This window comes from Anser brachyrhynchus (genome assembly GCF_964034855.1).
Source record: "Anser brachyrhynchus genome assembly, chromosome: 7".
Taxonomy (NCBI): Eukaryota; Metazoa; Chordata; class Aves; order Anseriformes; family Anatidae; genus Anser; species Anser brachyrhynchus.
In genome coordinates this window covers 40,136,209-40,156,404 of record NC_137701.1, presented here as the reverse complement: position 1 = coordinate 40,156,404, position 20,196 = coordinate 40,136,209, and the positions used below count along the sequence as shown (strand labels likewise).

At 42.0% G+C, this 20,196-nt stretch overlaps 1 protein-coding gene across 5 annotated transcripts in view; it reads left to right on the top strand.

Moving 5' to 3' along the window:
* Window positions 1-20,196, top strand: part of NEB (nebulin) — a 125,119-nt gene that overhangs the window by 35,811 nt on the left and 69,112 nt on the right. For all 5 annotated transcript variants that reach the window (XM_080599187.1, XM_080599189.1, XM_080599188.1 and 2 more), the window contains 28 exons: window positions 1-108; window positions 455-766; window positions 1,455-1,658; window positions 1,998-2,102; window positions 2,201-2,308; window positions 3,344-3,655; window positions 4,349-4,552; window positions 4,892-4,996; window positions 5,095-5,202; window positions 6,238-6,549; window positions 7,163-7,366; window positions 7,717-7,821; window positions 7,920-8,027; window positions 8,651-8,962; window positions 9,685-9,888; window positions 10,671-10,775; window positions 11,470-11,577; window positions 12,071-12,382; window positions 12,776-12,979; window positions 13,456-13,560; window positions 14,044-14,151; window positions 15,497-15,808; window positions 16,216-16,419; window positions 17,485-17,589; window positions 17,768-17,875; window positions 18,231-18,542; window positions 18,882-19,085; window positions 19,279-19,383. In XM_080599187.1, coding sequence (XP_080455313.1) covers window positions 1-108; window positions 455-766; window positions 1,455-1,658; window positions 1,998-2,102; window positions 2,201-2,308; window positions 3,344-3,655; window positions 4,349-4,552; window positions 4,892-4,996; window positions 5,095-5,202; window positions 6,238-6,549; window positions 7,163-7,366; window positions 7,717-7,821; window positions 7,920-8,027; window positions 8,651-8,962; window positions 9,685-9,888; window positions 10,671-10,775; window positions 11,470-11,577; window positions 12,071-12,382; window positions 12,776-12,979; window positions 13,456-13,560; window positions 14,044-14,151; window positions 15,497-15,808; window positions 16,216-16,419; window positions 17,485-17,589; window positions 17,768-17,875; window positions 18,231-18,542; window positions 18,882-19,085; window positions 19,279-19,383 — 5,103 coding nt within the window. The remainder of the gene's footprint in view (window positions 109-454; window positions 767-1,454; window positions 1,659-1,997; window positions 2,103-2,200; window positions 2,309-3,343; window positions 3,656-4,348; window positions 4,553-4,891; window positions 4,997-5,094; window positions 5,203-6,237; window positions 6,550-7,162; window positions 7,367-7,716; window positions 7,822-7,919; window positions 8,028-8,650; window positions 8,963-9,684; window positions 9,889-10,670; window positions 10,776-11,469; window positions 11,578-12,070; window positions 12,383-12,775; window positions 12,980-13,455; window positions 13,561-14,043; window positions 14,152-15,496; window positions 15,809-16,215; window positions 16,420-17,484; window positions 17,590-17,767; window positions 17,876-18,230; window positions 18,543-18,881; window positions 19,086-19,278; window positions 19,384-20,196) is intronic.

Below are 20,196 nucleotides of genomic sequence, written 5' to 3'. Positions count from 1 at the left end.
AAACATTACAAGTTAGGATATGAAGAGTTGAAGAGGAAAGGCTACGATCTTCCTCCCGATGCTATACCCCTCAAGTCAGCGAAGGCATCCAGAGACATAGCTAGTGAAGTAAGTCCTACTGAGTGAAAATAATAGTGTGGCATTGAGCTAGTAGACATTTCCCTGTAATAGGAGGAGATCTAACATTTTAACACTTACATTGCTCCTCACCCAAGAGGTTGTGTAATTCCTTATTGTGCAAAGTTAATTTAATTCATTAAAATAGTTTACAAATAGAAAGAATGTAACCGTAGAAAATAACTTAATACGATCTAGAAATAAAAATGCTAAAAATATAGCCAAAATATGCAATATATTTTTATAATACGTTTCAGTTCAAAAATTAGCCAGTCTATTAACAAATCAGAAATGTTACGTACTTCTTTAAAACACGGCGGTTTCTCTATTCATTTAGTACCAATATAAAACTGCGTACCGGAAGCAGCTTGGCCACCACATTGGAGCGCGAAACATAGAGGATGATCCCAAGATGATGTGGTCGATGCATGTAGCGAAGATCCAGAGTGACCGGGAGTACAAGAAAGCCTTTGAGAAGACAAAGACGCACTTCAGCAGCCCCGTGGACATGCTGGGTGTGGTGTTGGCCAAGAAGTGTCAGGAGCTGGTCAGTGACATTGATTACAAGCATTATCTGCATCGGTGGACGTGTCTGCCGGACCAGAACGATGTTGTACAAGCCAGGAAAGTGTACGACCTTCAGAGCGATGTAAGTTGTTCTTCCCTAGATGTGTGGGAAACGGGCTGTCCTTCTTGAGTTCTGCTTGACTGTTGGGGAAGATGCAGTTGGGGACCATAAACCTGGGCTGATTCTGTGAGATGGTGTTGTGGCCATGCTGACATGCTGAGTGTTTCTTCTTTGAACCAGAAAGGCAGAAGTTTGTGTGGCATTGTACTTTATGATCACAGAAGAGTTGTGTCTTCCTTTGACTGTGTGGAGGGAATGGTTGCAGAAAGTGGCTAAAGATCATTCTATAAGGGGAAGGGCAAAGGAGTCAAATTTTTACTTTTGGAGGACCGGCTCTGGGCATATGCAAGCTGAAGTAGTATAAAGAGCATCAGGTGGTGGGGTGTAACAGTCCCCTTCAGTGCCTCTGTCAGCCAAGACTGCTGGATGGGAGAGATCTTTGTCCCTTTTGCCTACAAAGGCTTTTGCACAGAAGATGCTTGAGGGGAGCTCTGTCAGATGCTGGGCACCTGCTTGTGGTGGTGCAGGCGTGCAGAGCCTACACAACCTCGGTGTAACAGGAGCCGAGATACATGGTAGCCCCTTTGTGCTGTCTGGTGTGTGACCCAGGGGAATGTTCCTTCTCAGGCGGAGCTTCCCTTGGTAGGAGGGGTGCTTGCACACACTGAGGATGTTGCTGAGCTGTTTGTGTCCTTGCCTGTCATTTCAGAATTTGTACAAGTCGGACCTTCTGTGGCTGAGAGGCATTGGCTGGTCCCCAAGTGGTTCGCTGGACGATGAGAAGAACAAGAGGGCGAGCCTGATCCTGAGTGACAAGAAGTATCGTCAGCACCCGGACACCATCAAGTTCACGAGCATTCCTGACTCTATGCCTATGGTTCTGGCGAAGCACAACTCTGAAATTATGAACCAAGTGAGATTCCCTTGTGTTTTCAGCCTGAGGGAAAGGAGTGCCTCTGGCAGGGCTCTAGAGCTCTTCTCCCTCCAGGGCCAGGGTTTTGGTGGAGGCAACACCATCCTCCTGCTCGGGGGATTTGTGTTCCTTGTTTGATCAACATCTCTTTTTTGTAATTGGAGCAGAGTTTGGGTGTGGTGCGGGAAAGAAAAGGGTGAGACTTTAAAAGTCTTGGGGAAAGGAAAGTGCCTAAGTGTGTTGAGACCTAGAGGCTGGTAGAGGCCCTGTTGAGCTAGTTTGGTTTCTGTTTGTTTCCCTGTGCTTGCATGATCTTTCACGTTGTGCTCACCTTTTTAGCGTGCGTATACGTCTGCCTGGGAGAAAGACAAAACCAGCGTTCACATTATGCCAGATACACCTGGTATTTTGCTGGCCCAGCAGAACCAGCAGAACCTCAGTGAGGTAGGTGTTCCGTGTGGGCTCGGTGTCCATCCGTGGGCAGAGGCGGTGCAGGAAGAAGTGTAGTTGGGGTCACTTGGGAACGCTTGTTTTTCTTTCAGAAACTGTACAGGCTTGCAATGGAGGAAGAGAAGAAAAAGGGCTATGACCTCCGGGAAGATGCCATTCCTATCAAGTCTGCTAAAGCTTCCAGGGATATTGCCAGTGATGTAAGTACGCAGGAGGCCTTGGTGGCACACTTTCTTGGACAGTTTCCCTGTGCTTGCAGCTCAAGACCAGGGACTGCAAACTTAGATGAGTGTAGCCCACAGAGCACGTACCTGTCATTACCGCTCAGCTAGTCAGTAAAGGCGTTGGTGGCAGAGGTTCAGTAGGGCCAGTCTGTCAGTACGGATGTGCACTCGCCTGATGCCTGCAGCTACCCTGATGAGCTGGACCATTGAAAAGAAAACCCAAACCAAGTTTTTTGATATGACAGGGACGTTTATCATTTCTGTGTGGACTGGAGTGGAGCAGTCATTTTCAGGCCACTGTTACTTTGTCCCAGCTGGTGTTGCAGAACATGATTTTAGGGTGCAGGGGCTGAATTTACTCTCTCATGAGACGTTCTGTAGTTTCGGTTTGTTCTGTTAGTCTGGGAAGATGAGCTCAATCTCTCCTCAGGCTTTCTGGACATTTTGGAACTGGGGGAGGGAAAAGTGTAGCGCAGTTCCATGTCACTGCCCAAACTCAGGCAGCCAGCAGAAAAGCTGAGGACACACTGAGCTGGGAGAAAGAGTCCTCCGCACTGTGAGGGCAGCCTGGTTCAGAGGAGTGTGTCGGCTGCTGGGGGCTGCGTGGGTGAGAGCAGACAGAGCAGTACAGGATGAAGGCCAGATTGCCTGCTGGAGCAGTCTGATGAGTTTTGTCCCGTTTTCCACCCCAGCTGCTGAGCTGGCCTCTCAGTGAGGCTGCTTGGGTTGTGTGGAGCTGCTGTCTGTACAGGCACATTGCTCCTAGTTCCTGAGCTGGCTTGGTTGGGGTTGCAGTCTGGACCTCCGTGTGGCTCCAGTGTCTTGGTGCAGGCCTGGGGTGGGATGGAGGTGTAGCCCATCGTGGGGTACGTTGCACTTGGATGCCTGTTCCCATGGTAATCTTGCCAGGTTCCATTAGCAAAGCACTTTTCACAGGAGTTGCTCCAGAACAGTGCTGAGAGGAAGAAGAAGGGCTGAGCATAAACTTACTGAGCTTCTTTAATCCTACAGTACAAGTATAAGGAAGGTTATCGCAAGCAGCTTGGCCACCACATTGGAGCGCGAAACATAGAGGATGATCCCAAGATGATGTGGTCGATGCATGTAGCGAAGATCCAGAGTGACCGGGAGTACAAGAAAGCCTTTGAGAAGACAAAGACGCACTTCAGCAGCCCCGTGGACATGCTGGGTGTGGTGTTGGCCAAGAAGTGTCAGGAGCTGGTCAGTGACATTGATTACAAGCATTATCTGCATCGGTGGACGTGTCTGCCGGACCAGAACGATGTTGTACAAGCCAGGAAAGTGTACGACCTTCAGAGCGATGTAAGTTGTTCTTCCCTAGATGTGTGGGAAACGGGCTGTCCTTCTTGAGTTCTGCTTGACTGTTGGGGAAGATGCAGTTGGGGACCATAAACGTGGGCTGTTTCTATGAGAGGTTGTTATGGCCATACTGACGTACTGAGTGTTTTTTGGCTTTCTGTGAATCATTGAGGAAGAATTTTGTGTGGCATTGTATATTATGATCACAGAAGAATAGTGTCTTCCTTTGACTGTGTGGAGGGAAAGGTTTCTGCATGTGGCTAAAGTTCATTCTATAAGGGAAAGGGCAAAAGAGTCAATTTTTACTTTTGAAGGACAAGTGCTGGGCAAACACAAGCTGGAGTAGTATAAAGAACCATAGGTGGTGGGGTTTAAGGTTCCTCTTCAGTGCCTCTGTCAGCCAAGACTGCTGGATGGGAGAGATCTTTGTCCCTTTTGCCTACAAAGGCTTTTGCACAGAAGATGCTTGAGCGGAGCTCTGTCAGATGCTGGGCACCTGCTTGTGGTGGTGCAGGCGTGCAGAGCCTACACAACCTCGGTGTAACAGGAGCCGAGATACATGGTAGCCCCTTTGTGCTGTCTGGTGTGTGACCCAGGGGAATGTTCCTTCTCAGGCGGAGCTTCCCTTGGTAGGAGGGGTGCTTGCACACACTGAGGATGTTGCTGAGCTGTTTGTGTCCTTGCCTGTCATTTCAGAATTTGTACAAGTCGGACCTTCTGTGGCTGAGAGGCATTGGCTGGTCCCCAAGTGGTTCGCTGGACGATGAGAAGAACAAGAGGGCGAGCCTGATCCTGAGTGACAAGAAGTATCGTCAGCACCCGGACACCATCAAGTTCACGAGCATTCCTGACTCTATGCCTATGGTTCTGGCGAAGCACAACTCTGAAATTATGAACCAAGTGAGATTCCCTTGTGTTTTCAGCCTGAGGGAAAGGAGTGCCTCTGGCAGGGCTCTAGAGCTCTTCTCCCTCCAGGGCCAGGGTTTTGGTGGAGGCAACACCATCCTCCTGCTCGGGGGATTTGTGTTCCTTGTTTGATCAACATCTCTTTTTTGTAATTGGAGCAGAGTTTGGGTGTGGTGCGGGAAAGAAAAGGGTGAGACTTTAAAAGTCTTGGGGAAAGGAAAGTGCCTAAGTGTGTTGAGACCTAGAGGCTGGTAGAGGCCCTGTTGAGCTAGTTTGGTTTCTGTTTGTTTCCCTGTGCTTGCATGATCTTTCACGTTGTGCTCACCTTTTTAGCGTGCGTATACGTCTGCCTGGGAGAAAGACAAAACCAGCGTTCACATTATGCCAGATACACCTGGTATTTTGCTGGCCCAGCAGAACCAGCAGAACCTCAGTGAGGTAGGTGTTCCGTGTGGGCTCGGTGTCCATCCGTGGGCAGAGGCGGTGCAGGAAGAAGTGTAGTTGGGGTCACTTGGGAACGCTTGTTTTTCTTTCAGAAACTGTACAGGCTTGCAATGGAGGAAGAGAAGAAAAAGGGCTATGACCTCCGGGAAGATGCCATTCCTATCAAGTCTGCTAAAGCTTCCAGGGATATTGCCAGTGATGTAAGTACGCAGGAGGCCTTGGTGGCACACTTTCTTGGACAGTTTCCCTGTGCTTGCAGCTCAAGACCAGGGACTGCAAACTTAGATGAGTGTAGCCCACAGAGCACGTACCTGTCATTACCGCTCAGCTAGTCAGTAAAGGCGTTGGTGGCAGAGGTTCAGTAGGGCCAGTCTGTCAGTACGGATGTGCACTCGCCTGATGCCTGCAGCTACCCTGATGAGCTGGACCATTGAAAAGAAAACCCAAACCAAGTTTTTTGATATGACAGGGACGTTTATCATTTCTGTGTGGACTGGAGTGGAGCAGTCATTTTCAGGCCACTGTTACTTTGTCCCAGCTGGTGTTGCAGAACATGATTTTAGGGTGCAGGGGCTGAATTTACTCTCTCATGAGACGTTCTGTAGTTTCGGTTTGTTCTGTTAGTCTGGGAAGATGAGCTCAATCTCTCCTCAGGCTTTCTGGACATTTTGGAACTGGGGGAGGGAAAAGTGTAGCGCAGTTCCATGTCACTGCCCAAACTCAGGCAGCCAGCAGAAAAGCTGAGGACACACTGAGCTGGGAGAAAGAGTCCTCCGCACTGTGAGGGCAGCCTGGTTCAGAGGAGTGTGTCGGCTGCTGGGGGCTGCGTGGGTGAGAGCAGACAGAGCAGTACAGGATGAAGGCCAGATTGCCTGCTGGAGCAGTCTGATGGGTTTTGTCCCGTTTTCCACCCCAGCTGCTGAGCTGGCCTCTCAGTGAGGCTGCTTGGGTTGTGTGGAGCTGCTGTCTGTACAGGCACATTGCTCCTAGTTCCTGAGCTGGCTTGGTTGGGGTTGCAGTCTGGACCTCCGTGTGGCTCCAGTGTCTTGGTGCAGGCCTGGGGTGGGATGGAGGTGTAGCCCATCGTGGGGTACGTTGCACTTGGATGCCTGTTCCCATGGTGATCTTGCCAGGTTCCATTAGCAAAGCACTTTTCACAGGAGTTGCTCCAGAACAGTGCTGAGAGGAAGAAGAAGGGCTGAGCATAAACTTACTGAGCTTCTTTAATCCTACAGTACAAGTATAAGGAAGGTTATCGCAAGCAGCTTGGCCACCACATTGGAGCGCGAAACATAGAGGATGATCCCAAGATGATGTGGTCGATGCATGTAGCGAAGATCCAGAGTGACCGGGAGTACAAGAAAGCCTTTGAGAAGACAAAGACGCACTTCAGCAGCCCCGTGGACATGCTGGGTGTGGTGTTGGCCAAGAAGTGTCAGGAGCTGGTCAGTGACATTGATTACAAGCATTATCTGCATCGGTGGACGTGTCTGCCGGACCAGAACGATGTTGTACAAGCCAGGAAAGTGTACGACCTTCAGAGCGATGTAAGTTGTTCTTTCCTAGATGTGTGGGAAACGGGCTGTCCTCCTTGAGTTCTGCTTGACTGTTGGGGAAGATGCAGTTGGGGACCATAAACCTGGGCTGTTTCTATGAGAGGTTGTTATGGCCATACTGACGTACTGAGTGTTTTTTGGTTTTCTTTGAATCATTGAGGAAGAATTTTGTGTGGCATTGTATATTATGATCACAGAAGAGTTGTGTCTTCCTTTGACTGTGTGGAGGGAATGGTTGCAGAAAGTGGCTAAAGATCATTCCATAAGGGGAAGGGCACAGGAATCTTGGAGGACTGGCACTGGGCAAACACAAGCTGGCGTGGTATAAAGAGCATTAGATGGTGGGGTGTAACGGTCCTAGTGTGTGCCTAAGTCAGCCAAGATTGCAGGATGGGGCAGATCTTTGTCCCTTTTGCCTACAGAGGCTTTTGTCTACAAAGGCTCGGTAAAACGGGAGCCGTGCTGCATGGTAGCTCCTTTGTGCTGTCTGGTGTGTTGACCCAGGGGAATGTTCCTTCTCAGGCGGAGCTTCCCTTGGTAGGAGGGGTGCTTGCACACACTGAGGATGTTGCTGAGCTGTTTGTGTCCTTGCCTGTCATTTCAGAATGTGTACAAGTCGGACCTTCTGTGGCTGAGAGGCATTGGCTGGTCCCCAAGTGGTTCGCTGGACGATGAGAAGAACAAGAGGGCAAGCCTGATCCTGAGTGACAAGAAGTATCGTCAGCACCCGGACACCATCAAGTTCACGAGCATTCCTGACTCTATGCCTATGGTTCTGGCGAAGCACAACTCTGAAATTATGAACCAAGTGAGATTCCCTTGTGTTTTCAGCCTGAGGGGAAGGAGTGCCTCTGGCAGGGCTCTAGAGCTCTTCTCCCTCCAGGGCCAGGGTTTTGGTGGAGGCAACACTGTCCTCCTGCTTGGGGGATTTGTCGGACTTGTCTTCCTTGTTTTAGATGAATGTCTGTTTTTTGTAATTGGAGCAGAGTTTGGGTGTGGTACGAAAAAGAAAAGGGTGAGACTTTAAAAGTCTTGGGGAAAGGAAAGTGCCTAAGTATGTTGAGACCTAGAGGCTGGTAGAGGCCCAGTTGAGCTAGTTTGGTTTCTGTTTGTTTCCCTGTGCTTGCATGATCTTTCACGTTGTGCTCACCTTTTTAGCGTGCATATACGTCTGCCTGGGAGAAAGACAAAACCAGCGTTCACATTATGCCAGATACACCTGGTATTTTGCTGGCCCAGCAGAACCAGCAGAACCTCAGTGAGGTAGGTGTTCCGTGTGGGCTCGGTGTCCATCCGTGGGCAGAGGCGGTGCAGGAAGAAGTGTAGTTGGGGTCACTTGGGAACGCTTGTTTTTCTTTCAGAAACTGTACAGGCTTGCAATGGAGGAAGAGAAGAAAAAGGGCTATGACCTCCGGGAAGATGCCATTCCTATCAAGTCTGCTAAAGCTTCCAGGGATATTGCCAGTGATGTAAGTACGCAGAAGGCCTTGGTGGCACACTCTCTTTGACAGTTTCTCTGTGTCTGCATCTTACATCTGTGACAGTGTTTCTGCATAGACCATTATTTTTTGATTTGGCCTTTCATTTATTTAATTTTGTGAAAGTCTCTTATTCAGAACCTCTTTTCTTTGAATGTGCAATACTTTTGAATTTTCTCATTGCAGAGTTTTTGTAAGAGGTAAAGGCAGTGTAAAAGTAGTGGGTTCCTTGATGATTAGATATTAATATTGAAAATTCTCCTTTGTGCTTGAAAGTCACCTACTGACTCTCTATGGAAATGGGTAAATATACTGAACTTTTGAGTTTTTTTTATTGATTCTGTAATTTACACACTTTTTATTCTCTCACGTACTGAGGAGGAGCTCTTAATATGTTGGCCATAGTGTGCTTTGGAAAACGTGAAGGTTACAACAGTCAGAAAATGTTAGGTAAATCCCTTTGTAGCTGCACATTGCAATTCATCAGCTGAATACGTACTTTAACGTCTCCGTGGTTTCACATACAAAGTTCTCTGGAGGTTGTTCTACTTGGGCTTTTCTTAGTATGTGAAGAAAACTGAAATAAAACTCAACGAACATCTTTTTGCCTACAGTACAAGTATAAGGAAGGTTATCGCAAGCAGCTTGGCCACCACATTGGAGCGCGAAACATAGAGGATGATCCCAAGATGATGTGGTCGATGCATGTAGCGAAGATCCAGAGTGACAGGGAGTACAAGAAAGCCTTTGAGAAGACAAAGACGCACTTCAGCAGCCCCGTGGACATGCTGGGTATTGTGTTGGCCAAGAAATGCCAAGAGTTGGTCAGCGATATTGATTACCGCCACTATCTGCACCAGTGGATCTGTCTGCCAGACCAGAATGATGTTATCCATGCTAAGAAGGCCTATGATCTGCAGAGTGATGTGAGTACTCACTGATGAGCATTGATGTTCTGCTGTGTATGTAATTTCCCTTACGTACAAAGCGTATAAAAGATAGAAGCTACTCTCTACAAAATGCAGAAGCTCCTGACCTGTTTCTGTTGCAGTGTTTTTTCACATTGTGTTTTTCTCTACTTGTTCCAAGAGGAGGTCATAAGACAATAGTAAGTGAATCTGTAAATAAGGAATACTGAATAGTATGAAGGTTTAAATACAGGAAATCCATTAGCATAATAGAAGATTAGCAGATAAGTAATATAACAGATAGCTTTAATGCCTATATATGCAGATTAACTACATATAAAGAGGAAATTGCCCCGTATGACTTTTTTCTTTAAGTTTCATCACTGGAATTCTTCCGTTCTGTCTTGGGAAAATTGTTTAACTTAAAACCTGCTCTTCCTTACTGAATGACTTCCTGTTTCTTGGGAATATACATTACAGGAAAAGTTTATGCTGGCTTTCAGGATTTTGTTTTAATTACATCATTTACCCTTTGACTGTTCCTATACATGTTGTTCGGTGAATGATACCTCTTGAAGACGGGGATTGGGATTTGAATCTAGGTCGTAAACAAGGATTGTTTTGCCGATTGAACTAGGAGGAAGGAGACTAACAGAAAATAAGCATTATTTGCATGAGATATATGAAATGTTTACCTGGCAATATTAATGAGATGGCTGTCTTTGTACTTTTTGCAATAGAATTGCTACAGGTCTGACCTTGAATGGTTGCGGGGCATTGGTTGGGTCCCAATTGGTTCCTTGGATGTTGAAAAAGCCAAGAAGGCAGGAGAGATCTTGAGTGATAAATTATACCGTCAGCCTCCGGACACAATCAAATTTACTAGTGTTACTGATTCTCTAGAGATGGTCTTGGCCAAGCATAATGCAGAGACGATGAATAAGGTGAGTCTTGATCCAATCTGGTAACATGTCAGTACACTCCAGCTAAACCCTGGAGAGAGAGGTCTAGCAATACAAGTCTGTTCCTGCGTGCAGTTTCAGCACAGTGAGACTTTAAAAGTCTGTTTCATTCTTGGTAATCAACAGGTAATTGGTAATTTATTTTTAGCAAGTGCTAATATAACAATATCTTCTAAGTTATGAAGTTAAATATTAATTATGAGTTGTAAAGCTTTCTACATACTCTAGCATGTATCTAGTAGTGTTATCTTCCATCTAATTTTTAATAAAACAATTTAGCCATTTGTTTAATAAATCTAATAATTTATCAAATATATTTAGTAATCTAGGATTTAAATTACTTGTTTCAGATCAGTCTTTGAAATATCTGTATTTCAAACAATTCAACATAGCTCTCACAATGTAAGAGTTTTTCTGAGTCTGTGGCTGTAATCTCAATCCTATTTATGTCAACAAAACCATTTCTTCCTTCAGTGAGGCCTTGTTCTTAGAATTTAAATCTGTGTGTGTCTGATTAGCCTTCCGTTGAAAGCCTTTTTTTGCAAACATTTCCTTTAAAACTGAATTCTTTCTACGTTACAAATTCTTAAGCTGTAAATTAAGCATCTTGAGAAGTGAATATAAGGTCTCGTTGCTATGTAAGGAATAAGGATTTTTTAGACTTCACTGGGAGTACAGTTCTGCAATTTTTCTCCCTATATATGGGATCTCCAAGTAGCCATCTTTTTTTTTTTCCCTCCTAACATATGTTGTTTCTCCTGCAGCGTTTATATACAGATGCCTGGAATAAAGACAAGACACAAGTTCACATCATGCCCGACACACCTGAAATCACACTAGCAAAGCAGAACATGCAAAACTACAGTGCGGTGAGTTTGTTCGATCTCCAGATGTAACTGGTCTGTTTCATGGCTGGGTTATCAATATCCTGATAAACCTGATATAGATGATACCATCTATTTCTTTGAGTGACGCCAAATGTTTATAATTAAAATTGTGACTTTAAAAGCATCACTTGTGCTTTTGTACAGTAGTGTATACATACGTCTGTGAGCGCTACTTAGAATAAATTCTTTGAAAAGTGTGTTTCCAGTGAATTTCTGGGGGTTCTTTCTCCCACTGTGCCTAATGTTGGGAAGGTGCAAAATTCATTCCAACACTGGAAAGACAAAAAAAAATTCCAGCACAATTGTGAAGAACATTGTTTCCAGTGTTCAATGTTAGCTTAGGTAAATATATTCGCATCAGTAAGAGAAGGCTTTAGAAAGTAAGTTTTATTCTATTTGTATGTGGAGGAGTAGCTTATCTATGAAGTTGCAATCTGTGTTATTAAAGTACTGAAAGAAAAAAAATTGTTATCTAAAGTATTTAGCAAAGATCCTCATTCAATACAAATTATTAAGAGCTGCTTCTCGGAGGCTTTGAGTTAAGAAACATAAAGCTGGGTTAGAATAAAAGTTAACACTTTTTTTTTTTTAATCTACTCACGAGCAGTTTGCTTTGCACAGAATCTAATATAAAGAATTTAGTTACATGAATCCTATTGTTTAATTCTTCTTCTAGAAACTCTACAGACAAGCCATGGAAGAATCAAAAAAGAAAGGCTATGATCTGAGAAGTGATGCTATCCCCATTCAAGCTGCCAAAGCATCCAGGCAAATTGCCAGTGATGTAAGATATAAACTTTTTATTTCTTTGTGTGCTGATATCTGATCTCTACAACCTGAAAACTATCAGTTAAATTCTGTAAAAGGCATTTCAATTAAACTCTAAACTCAAAGTGTACATTTTTGGAAGTAAATTATTATATACGTATAAAGACTGATTTGTAAAAATTATGGACAATATAATGCTGCTATCATGTTAGTACTTTAATGTTTTGTTAATTATATCTTTATATAGTACGTATAAATCAGGATTATTTATCACTAATATTAGTGTTTTTTCAAAAAAAAATTCTCACACTTCTCAATTTAGGGTTCTAATACAAGTCTTAGAAATTTAATCAGAGAATCCATGTTATTAGCCCCATAATTACTTTGAGCGTATTTTGTTGGCTGTAGATTTTAGAGTGTTTTGGAGACTTTGTTATTAGAAACATTTAAAATGAGTAGCTGAATTTTATACTTAAAAAATAAACAAAATATCTTGATTTATATCTCAGTACAAGTATAAAGAAGGTTATCGCAAGCAGCTTGGCCACCACATTGGAGCGCGAAACATAGAGGATGATCCCAAGATGATGTGGTCAATGCACATAGCGAAGATCCAGAGTGACAGGGAGTACAAGAAAGCCTTCGAGAAGACAAAGACGCACTTCAGCAGCCCCGTGGACATGCTGGGTATCGTGTTGGCCAAGAAATGCCAAGAGTTGGTCAGTGATATTGATTACAAGCACTATCTGCACCAGTGGATCTGTCTGCCAGACCAGAATGATGTTATCCATGCTAAGAAGGCCTATGATCTGCAGAGTGATGCAAGTACCTTTTATTTCATTTTTGGGGAGGGGTGTATTTGAAATTTTACATAGGTGGTCCAGGGCATCAGATACTAATGTGGTAAAAACAAATTTCAAGACTTATTTTTAAGTATTATTGAAACTCAGACCTCTAATAAGATATGTTTGCTAGTTGATATTAAGTGAAATTCTGTAATTTGGGCTATTTATTATTTGTCATTCTGTGAAGCTTGGATAATGGTTTCACTCTGCATCTAGATGAACTGCAGTGATATCAGCTAAGATTTGTCTGGGCTTTGGAATTTATTTGTATTAGAAGTTGATACTGAGTTTAATTAAACATCTGTGAAAAGATGCACTACGTAAATTGCATTATTATTTTTAGAATAACCTGTGTATTTTTTGCAATAGAATTGCTACAAGTCCGACCTTGAATGGTTGCGGGGCATTGGTTGGGTCCCAATTGGTTCCTTGGATGTTGAAAAAGCCAAGAAGGCAGGAGAGATCTTGAGTGATAAATTATACCGTCAGCCTCCGGACACAATCAAATTTACTAGTGTTACTGATTCTCTAGAGATGGTCTTGGCCAAGCATAATGCAGAGACGATGAATAAGGTGAGTCTTGATCCAATCTGGTAACATGTCATCACTGTCTAGCTAAACCCTGGAGAAGGAAGACTTGAAATACCATGATGACAAGTAATGCTGAAGTTCAGAGATGATGCTTTTTTCGAATAGTGTGCTGTCTTTATTTCAATCAAAACTAACAGCTATGTAATGGAAGACTCAGCTCAAGATATTCTACATATTCCATTTTAATCCTTTATTCGACATGTCTATGCAGTGAGTAGTAATAATGCTTTGGTTTATTCATTTTTCTTAATTAATATAGCAGTTTTCTAAGTGTTGAATTGCCTCAGATAAATTATTTTTACGAAGAGAAATTGTTATCTGTATCTGATTACAAATGTAAGCATATATTCATGCTGCTTCCTTTAATTTTGCCTAATACCCTTTATGTTTTAGCTGGTTTATGAGTATTTAACTTATATTGGAACATAATGGTAATCTCTTCCTCTGTTCTTTCTTAGCGTTTATACACTGAAGCATGGAATAAAGATAAGACCATGGTTCATGTCATGCCTGACACACCGGAAATCCTGCTAGCTAAGCAAAACCAATTAAACTACAGTCAGGTAAGTAAAATTGAAGAGCTCAGAGTAGTAGAATTTTGTCACCTCTGACTCTTACTTAATATTATAATGTTGTCAAGTTGTTTAGTTCCACAAATGGCCAGCTATGCTGATAACATCAGAGTTGTTCTTTTCCCTGAATTTACTTCCTAGGTATCTAACTCAGGCTTTTTTAATATGTTATATACCATAAACTAGAAATAATTTCTATAGCAAAGTATGGAAATGAATAATTTAAGTTTTAGAATATTCCTTTCTTTCCCATCCCTAGATGATTTCCAGTTTCTGGGTATCTACCATAAAATTGCAAAATCTGTTTTGTTTTTTTACCTTCTAGAGAAGATAGAGCTTTGTTCAAATATTTAGGCTGTCTGAACATTAACAATATTTTGGGGGGATTCAATTTGTTTTATTGCACAGATGTGCTTAACTGAAGTGGGTAAATTACCTGATTTTTGAAACACAAATGTTTTTTTTTTCTCACAGAATATGTACAAACTAGCTTTGGAAGAATCAAAGAAGAAGGGTCATGACATGCGTTACGATGCCATTCCTATTCAAGCTGCCAGAGCATCCAGAGAGATTGCCAGTGATGTAAGCAGTCTTTTCATCATGTCTGTATGGATTTGGTAAAGCAAAAGAATCAGAATTTTTGTTCCACTGTTTTTTTCATGTAGTACCTTGAGTATAGAATAGATAATACTGAAATCAAATGATTCTACTGCATGTTCTTAGCACATGAAAGGGATAGCCAGTATTTGTATGCACAAGTTATATACCACAGTAATAAATAGAGAAAATAATAGAAATAATAAATCTATGTCCACTTTGATAGTTCCATTGATGTCCATGGGTGCTGAAGTAGGATACTCAGTAAGGTGTACAATTCTATGCTGGAGTTACCAAATTAATTTCTGATTCAAAATAGGAAATACTTTGAAATTTCTTTCCCAAATATAGTAATTATTAGTAATTACTAATTACTAAATTTGTAAATCAATTCTAAAAGTTCTAACTTGTTTTTTTCCTGAGGAAAAAATATTTCTTTTGGAATGCTGTCTTGAAAATCAAGATGTCTGAATACAAAAATGGAATAAAAAATATGCTGTGACTATGACAATTCTCATTTATGAGATCAGAAAACATCACTAAAACAAAGCATAACATTGTTAACGTCGTTTTTTTTCCATCAATACTGATAATTAAACTGTTAGTGTGAAGACCAAGTCACTCTTTTTCTCAAGGGTTTGTGTGATAAACTTTTATAATAAGTTAATCGTTATATTCTAATCGTAACATTAAAACAATGTGGAATATCAGACTTGTTAGTAAGTACATGACATTCAGCGTTTAGTTAATTAAATGTGTGATACCATGGTGTGGTTTAACCCCAGGCAGCAGGGATCCGTCATGCATAGTGGTTAATTGGAAAGATAAACGCCAGCACTCCGGATGTCCCTGCCTTCCTTCTTCTTTTCCCCCAGCTTTTATTGCTGAGCATGATGTCATGTGGTAGGAAATACCCTTTGGTCTGTTTGGGTCACCTGTCCTGGCTGTGCCCTCTCCTAACTGCTTGTGCGCCCCCAGCCTCCTCACTGGCCGGGCGGTATGAGAAGCTGAAAAGTCCTCGAGTCAGTGTAAGCACTGCTCAGCAACAGCTAAAACATCAGTGTGTTATCAACACTATTTTCATCATAATCCCAAACCCAGCATCGTACCAGCCACTATAAAGAAAGTTAAGTGTATTCCAACCAAAAACAGGACGTATAACTGTATCAAATTCAGAGATAATGATACCTGTCATAATTCTTTTTAATGTGAAAGGTAATGAAATAGTAGAAAAGTCTAAATCAAATAAAACTACTGATTATGTTAATCTGTGTGTATCATTTATAAAATGATAATTATACCATATGAATATTAATATATTTAATTTCAGTACAAGTATAAGGAAGGTTATCGCAAGCAGCTTGGCCACCACATTGGAGCGCGAAACATAGAGGATGATCCCAAGATGATGTGGTCGATGCATGTAGCGAAGATCCAGAGTGACCGGGAGTACAAGAAGGCCTTTGAGAAGACAAAGACGCACTTCAGCAGCCCCGTGGACATGCTGGGTATCGTGTTGGCCAAGAAATGCCAAGAGTTGGTCAGCGATATTGATTACCGCCACTATCTGCACCAGTGGATCTGTCTGCCAGACCAGAATGATGTTATCCATGCTAAGAAGGCCTATGATCTGCAGAGCGATGTGAGTAAATTGTTAGATTTGTAATACATAATTAAATATACTTGGTTTTGTGCAAAATCGTTTTTTAAAGATATAATATTCCTTAGTTGCTTGCATCAGACATGTTCGTAGAGGTGAAATGTTTAATATGTTGTCATCAAACTTATATTTAATTCCGTCTTCTTTGTCTTTAACCTGAGGTATAATTTCTTTGTAACTGTGGTATTCATGGAGATCTTCAATAACTCCCCTTTTGTTATTTAAAAATTCTTTTACTCTTTCTTCAAAAATTAAAGTTGGTTTCAAAGCCAAATACTGCTACTATGCAAAAATATATAAAATTCCTTGTATAGGATAAGATATTATATACAGTTATTTTGATATTGCACACACTTGCACATATATGATGAACTTTCAAAATTTTTCAGGCTGTTTACAAATCTGACTTGGAATGGCTTAGAGGTATTGGATGGGTTCCTATTGGTTCCATGGATGTTGAGAAAGCTAAGAAAGCTGGAGAAATCCTGAGTGAAAGGAAGTATCGTCAACCAGCAGACCAAATTAAATTTACTAGCGTGACAGATTCTTTGGCTATGGTATTAGCCAAGCAAAATGCTGAGATAATGAACAAGGTGAGGTGTTTTGTTTTGTTTTCCCTTAAAAACACTGGTATTACTAGCTGATAGATCTTGTTCATAAGGTGAAAAATAGAAAATCCAGAGTAAGACTGTACAGATTTGCTATGGACTTAGAGAAGATGAATGCCCTTAATTCAGCCTTTGCACAGGAAAAGGGTATTTTATCTTGGGTCTCAGTCTGAACTAAACACTTAGTTTTTCTGGTCATTTTTACTACGTCACATATTTTTCAAGAGCAATACTAAAGATTTGGTTGAATTTCTCTCTTTTTCCTGTCCTGTCTAAATTCCTATTGTAAATGGTTGTTTGGTATAGTTTTTCTATTCTGTTAAAGCTACTTCACTATGCAAAACACATCTCTGACAGAACAGACTAAATATCTTCACAGTTCTTAGACAACACTGTGAAATCTGCAGAGACAAGTTTCTGGCATGGTGTTAGGGTACGTATAGAGCTAATGGTGCCATGAACATGCTATAAGACACGATATAGTAGAATATCGTGGCATTTATTGCAGCTGCTGTAGTGCTGTATTGTTAATTGAGTGTCAGATACTGCGTGATGAACAAGTAATGAGGAAATAACTTAAGTTCTCTGCAAGTGAATCTTCTACAATTTATCTCAGACCTGGAGGATGAGAATCACAATATACCTACTCTGTCTCTTCAGTAAGAAACATCAATCAAACAATTCTTACAGTGGAGTAAAGTATATAATTTTACTCCTACTGCAGTTTCCTAGCAACCTTAAATCAATCAATTGCTGGGCCAACTTAGCCCGAGAAATTATGAGGAAGGACAAAATTTCCTACCTGAGCTGTTCAATGAGAAGCTTTACTATACCACGGTATTTAAAGCTTATTTGAATTACACCAGCAGCATGTAAAATACTTTCTTTGGAGAAATATATTAGTTTGGTTATATAGATCTGCCTCTGACTCAAGATTACTTTTATTTTATATCATTGACATATTTTTGGTAAATAATGCTTTCAAGGTTACAGTCTTCTCATTGTTGCTTAGTTAAACTTCTTAATGGAATCTGTTTTCCTCTCTCCTAGCGTTTATATACAGAAGCCTGGGATGCAGACAAAACATCAATTCACGTCATGCCTGACACTCCGACAATTTTATTAGCGAAGGCCAATGCAGCTAATGTTAGCCATGTAAGAATATTTATACATATAATAAATTAATGGAAATTGGGAAATTAAGTGAGCATTTCTTTAAACGTACAGTTCTTTTAAAATATGCTTTCACAAGAATTTTCAAAAAAATATATAAAATGTAGAAATTCCACCTTTATGAATACTCAGAAACCATTTTCTGTCCTCTTTTGTGTAGAAACTTTATATACAAGCCTGGGAAGATGCCAAAAAGAAGGGTTATGACTTGAGAGCTGATGCGATTCCAATCCGAAGTGCAAAGGCATCAAGAGATATCGCGAGTGATGTATGTTCTTCCTTTACCGTCATTTAATCAGTTAATTTGTGAAATAGGAATCAAGTAAAAAGCTACAAGTGACATGACAAATCATGGTATATTAGATGCATATAGAATGCCTACCAAGATAAAATTCAGTGCAGGAGGATAATGTGCAACAACTTCCAAAAGGAAAATTCTACTGCAATTCTTTACATGAAAGGATGTTAGAAAATCATACACAATAACAATTTAGTAAAATAGATGCAAGAAAACATTATGCATTTCTAAAATCTAAATGAATATACTCAGGAGAAATTAAAAGAAAATGACTCATAACCAGTAGCAAAATATTTCTTATCGTACTTCTTTTAACATTACTCAGTACAAGTACAAAGAAGCTCACGAGAAGCAGAAAGGCCACTACATCGGGTGCCGGACAGCCCAAGAGGATCCCAAGCTGTCGTTTGCCGCGCGTGCCATGTTGCTGCAGAACGACCGCATTTACAGGAAGGCATACCACGATTCGAAGGCCCAGGTGCACCTGCCCGTTGATGCGTTGTCAGTGCAGGCAGCCAAGGAGTGCCAGATGCTGGTCAGTGATGTCGACTACCGCCACTACCTGCACCAGTGGACCTGTCTGCCTGACCAGAATGACGTGATCCACGCCAGGAAAGCCTACGACCTGCAGAGTGATGTGAGTGGGAGTAACTGTAGACAAGTGTTCCGTCAGGTGTGTGGGCAATGTTTGTGAGTGTGCCAATATTCTCTGAAGGACGTGCTTGTGAAGATGCAGTCAGTCCTGGTACGGTTTATTGAATTTGTGTGGATGACCTTGCATGTTAAAAGATGGCCACTTGTGTTGCTGTGCGAAGCAACCAAAAGCCATGGGTGGGAAGGGATTGGTCTGCTGCAGTCTCAGCGCTGACTGTTGATGTGTGACTGTTGGAGAAGGAGCTTGGGGAAAGCCTTGCGCCTGGGGAAGCTCTCTGTAGAGTTGTCTCTGCAGGGGCATAACCCTTTGGTTTATTTGTAGAACGTGTACAAGTCGGACCTGGAGTGGTTGCGAGGCATTGGCTGGCTGACAGAAGGTTCTGTGGATGTGGTTAAAGCAAAGAAAGCCCAGGAAATCCTCAACGAGAGGCTGTACCGCACACGTCCGGAGGAGTTGAAGTTCACCAGCATAACTGACACACCAGATGTCGTCCAGGCCAAGATCAATGCTTTGCAGCTCAGCGATGTAAGCTTACCTTTTGCTTACCTTTCATTTGTGCAATGACATTTCTGAGTGGTAGAGACCGCAGTTTCTATCGTGAGAACGTTTAATTTGAAACCAATGCGAACCAACATTACCAAAGAATTCCCATGAGTGTTGTTTTTTTTGCCAGTGTTCAGATCACAGTGAAATATCATTGTGCTTCCTTTCTGCTTAGCATCTGTACCGTGAGGCCTGGGATAAAGATAAGACGCAGATCTCCATACCTTCTGATACTCCCGTAATGCTGCAATCCAAAGTCAACGCTCAGAACATCAGCAACGTAAGAGCCCACAACGATATGTGTGCAAAGCGTTATTAACTTAAGGGTGTGCCTACTTAGATTCATAGAGTTTTTACCTGACCTCTTTTAGATTTTGCCATAAAGAGTGGCAGCTACTAACGCTGTTCTCCAGTGTGCTTTTATCATAAACCGTAGATTACGTCTAGACCGAGTGTATTGTTAATGAGCGAGAGTGCACTGTTAATGTACCCAATGGTCCTCAAACAAGAATGATCTTAATCTAGAATTGGTGTTATTGTAACCTCTCACAGTCCGTATGAATGTGAAAGCGATGAAACTGGCTGTGTGGAACATTCCAGCAGGTGCATTTTGCCCTATACTCTGTAGATTCCGTAGGGTGGGACACATGGAATTGCCTGCCTTGCTTGATAGGCTGTGTTTGTGAGCTAAATTAAATGTTCAGCATGTAATTACACAGGACTTCTCCGTCCTTTGAGGAAAAACTGGCAAATATTTTCCTTGGGGTTGTTGAAGGAGCCTGCAGACTCATCAGCCCTGGGATGTTTTGCAGATTTGTGTTGTTTCACCCCCTAATTTTATGGGACTAACCGTGGAGATTCTGTAAAACAGGAAGCAGTTTCCCATTTTGCATTTTCATCAGGAATTAATTGGCTGAGAATATTTGCCTGGAAACTGCATTCACTCCAGATGTTCTTGATGTCCATGTATGTAAAATACTGTTCAGAAGTTCCTGACATGATTGGCTTAGGAGTGAACTATTTCAGGACTTCCTTCAGCAGTTGTCTGCGGCCCCTTTTTTTCTCACTCATGCTTTGAATATTGTTTTTGCTG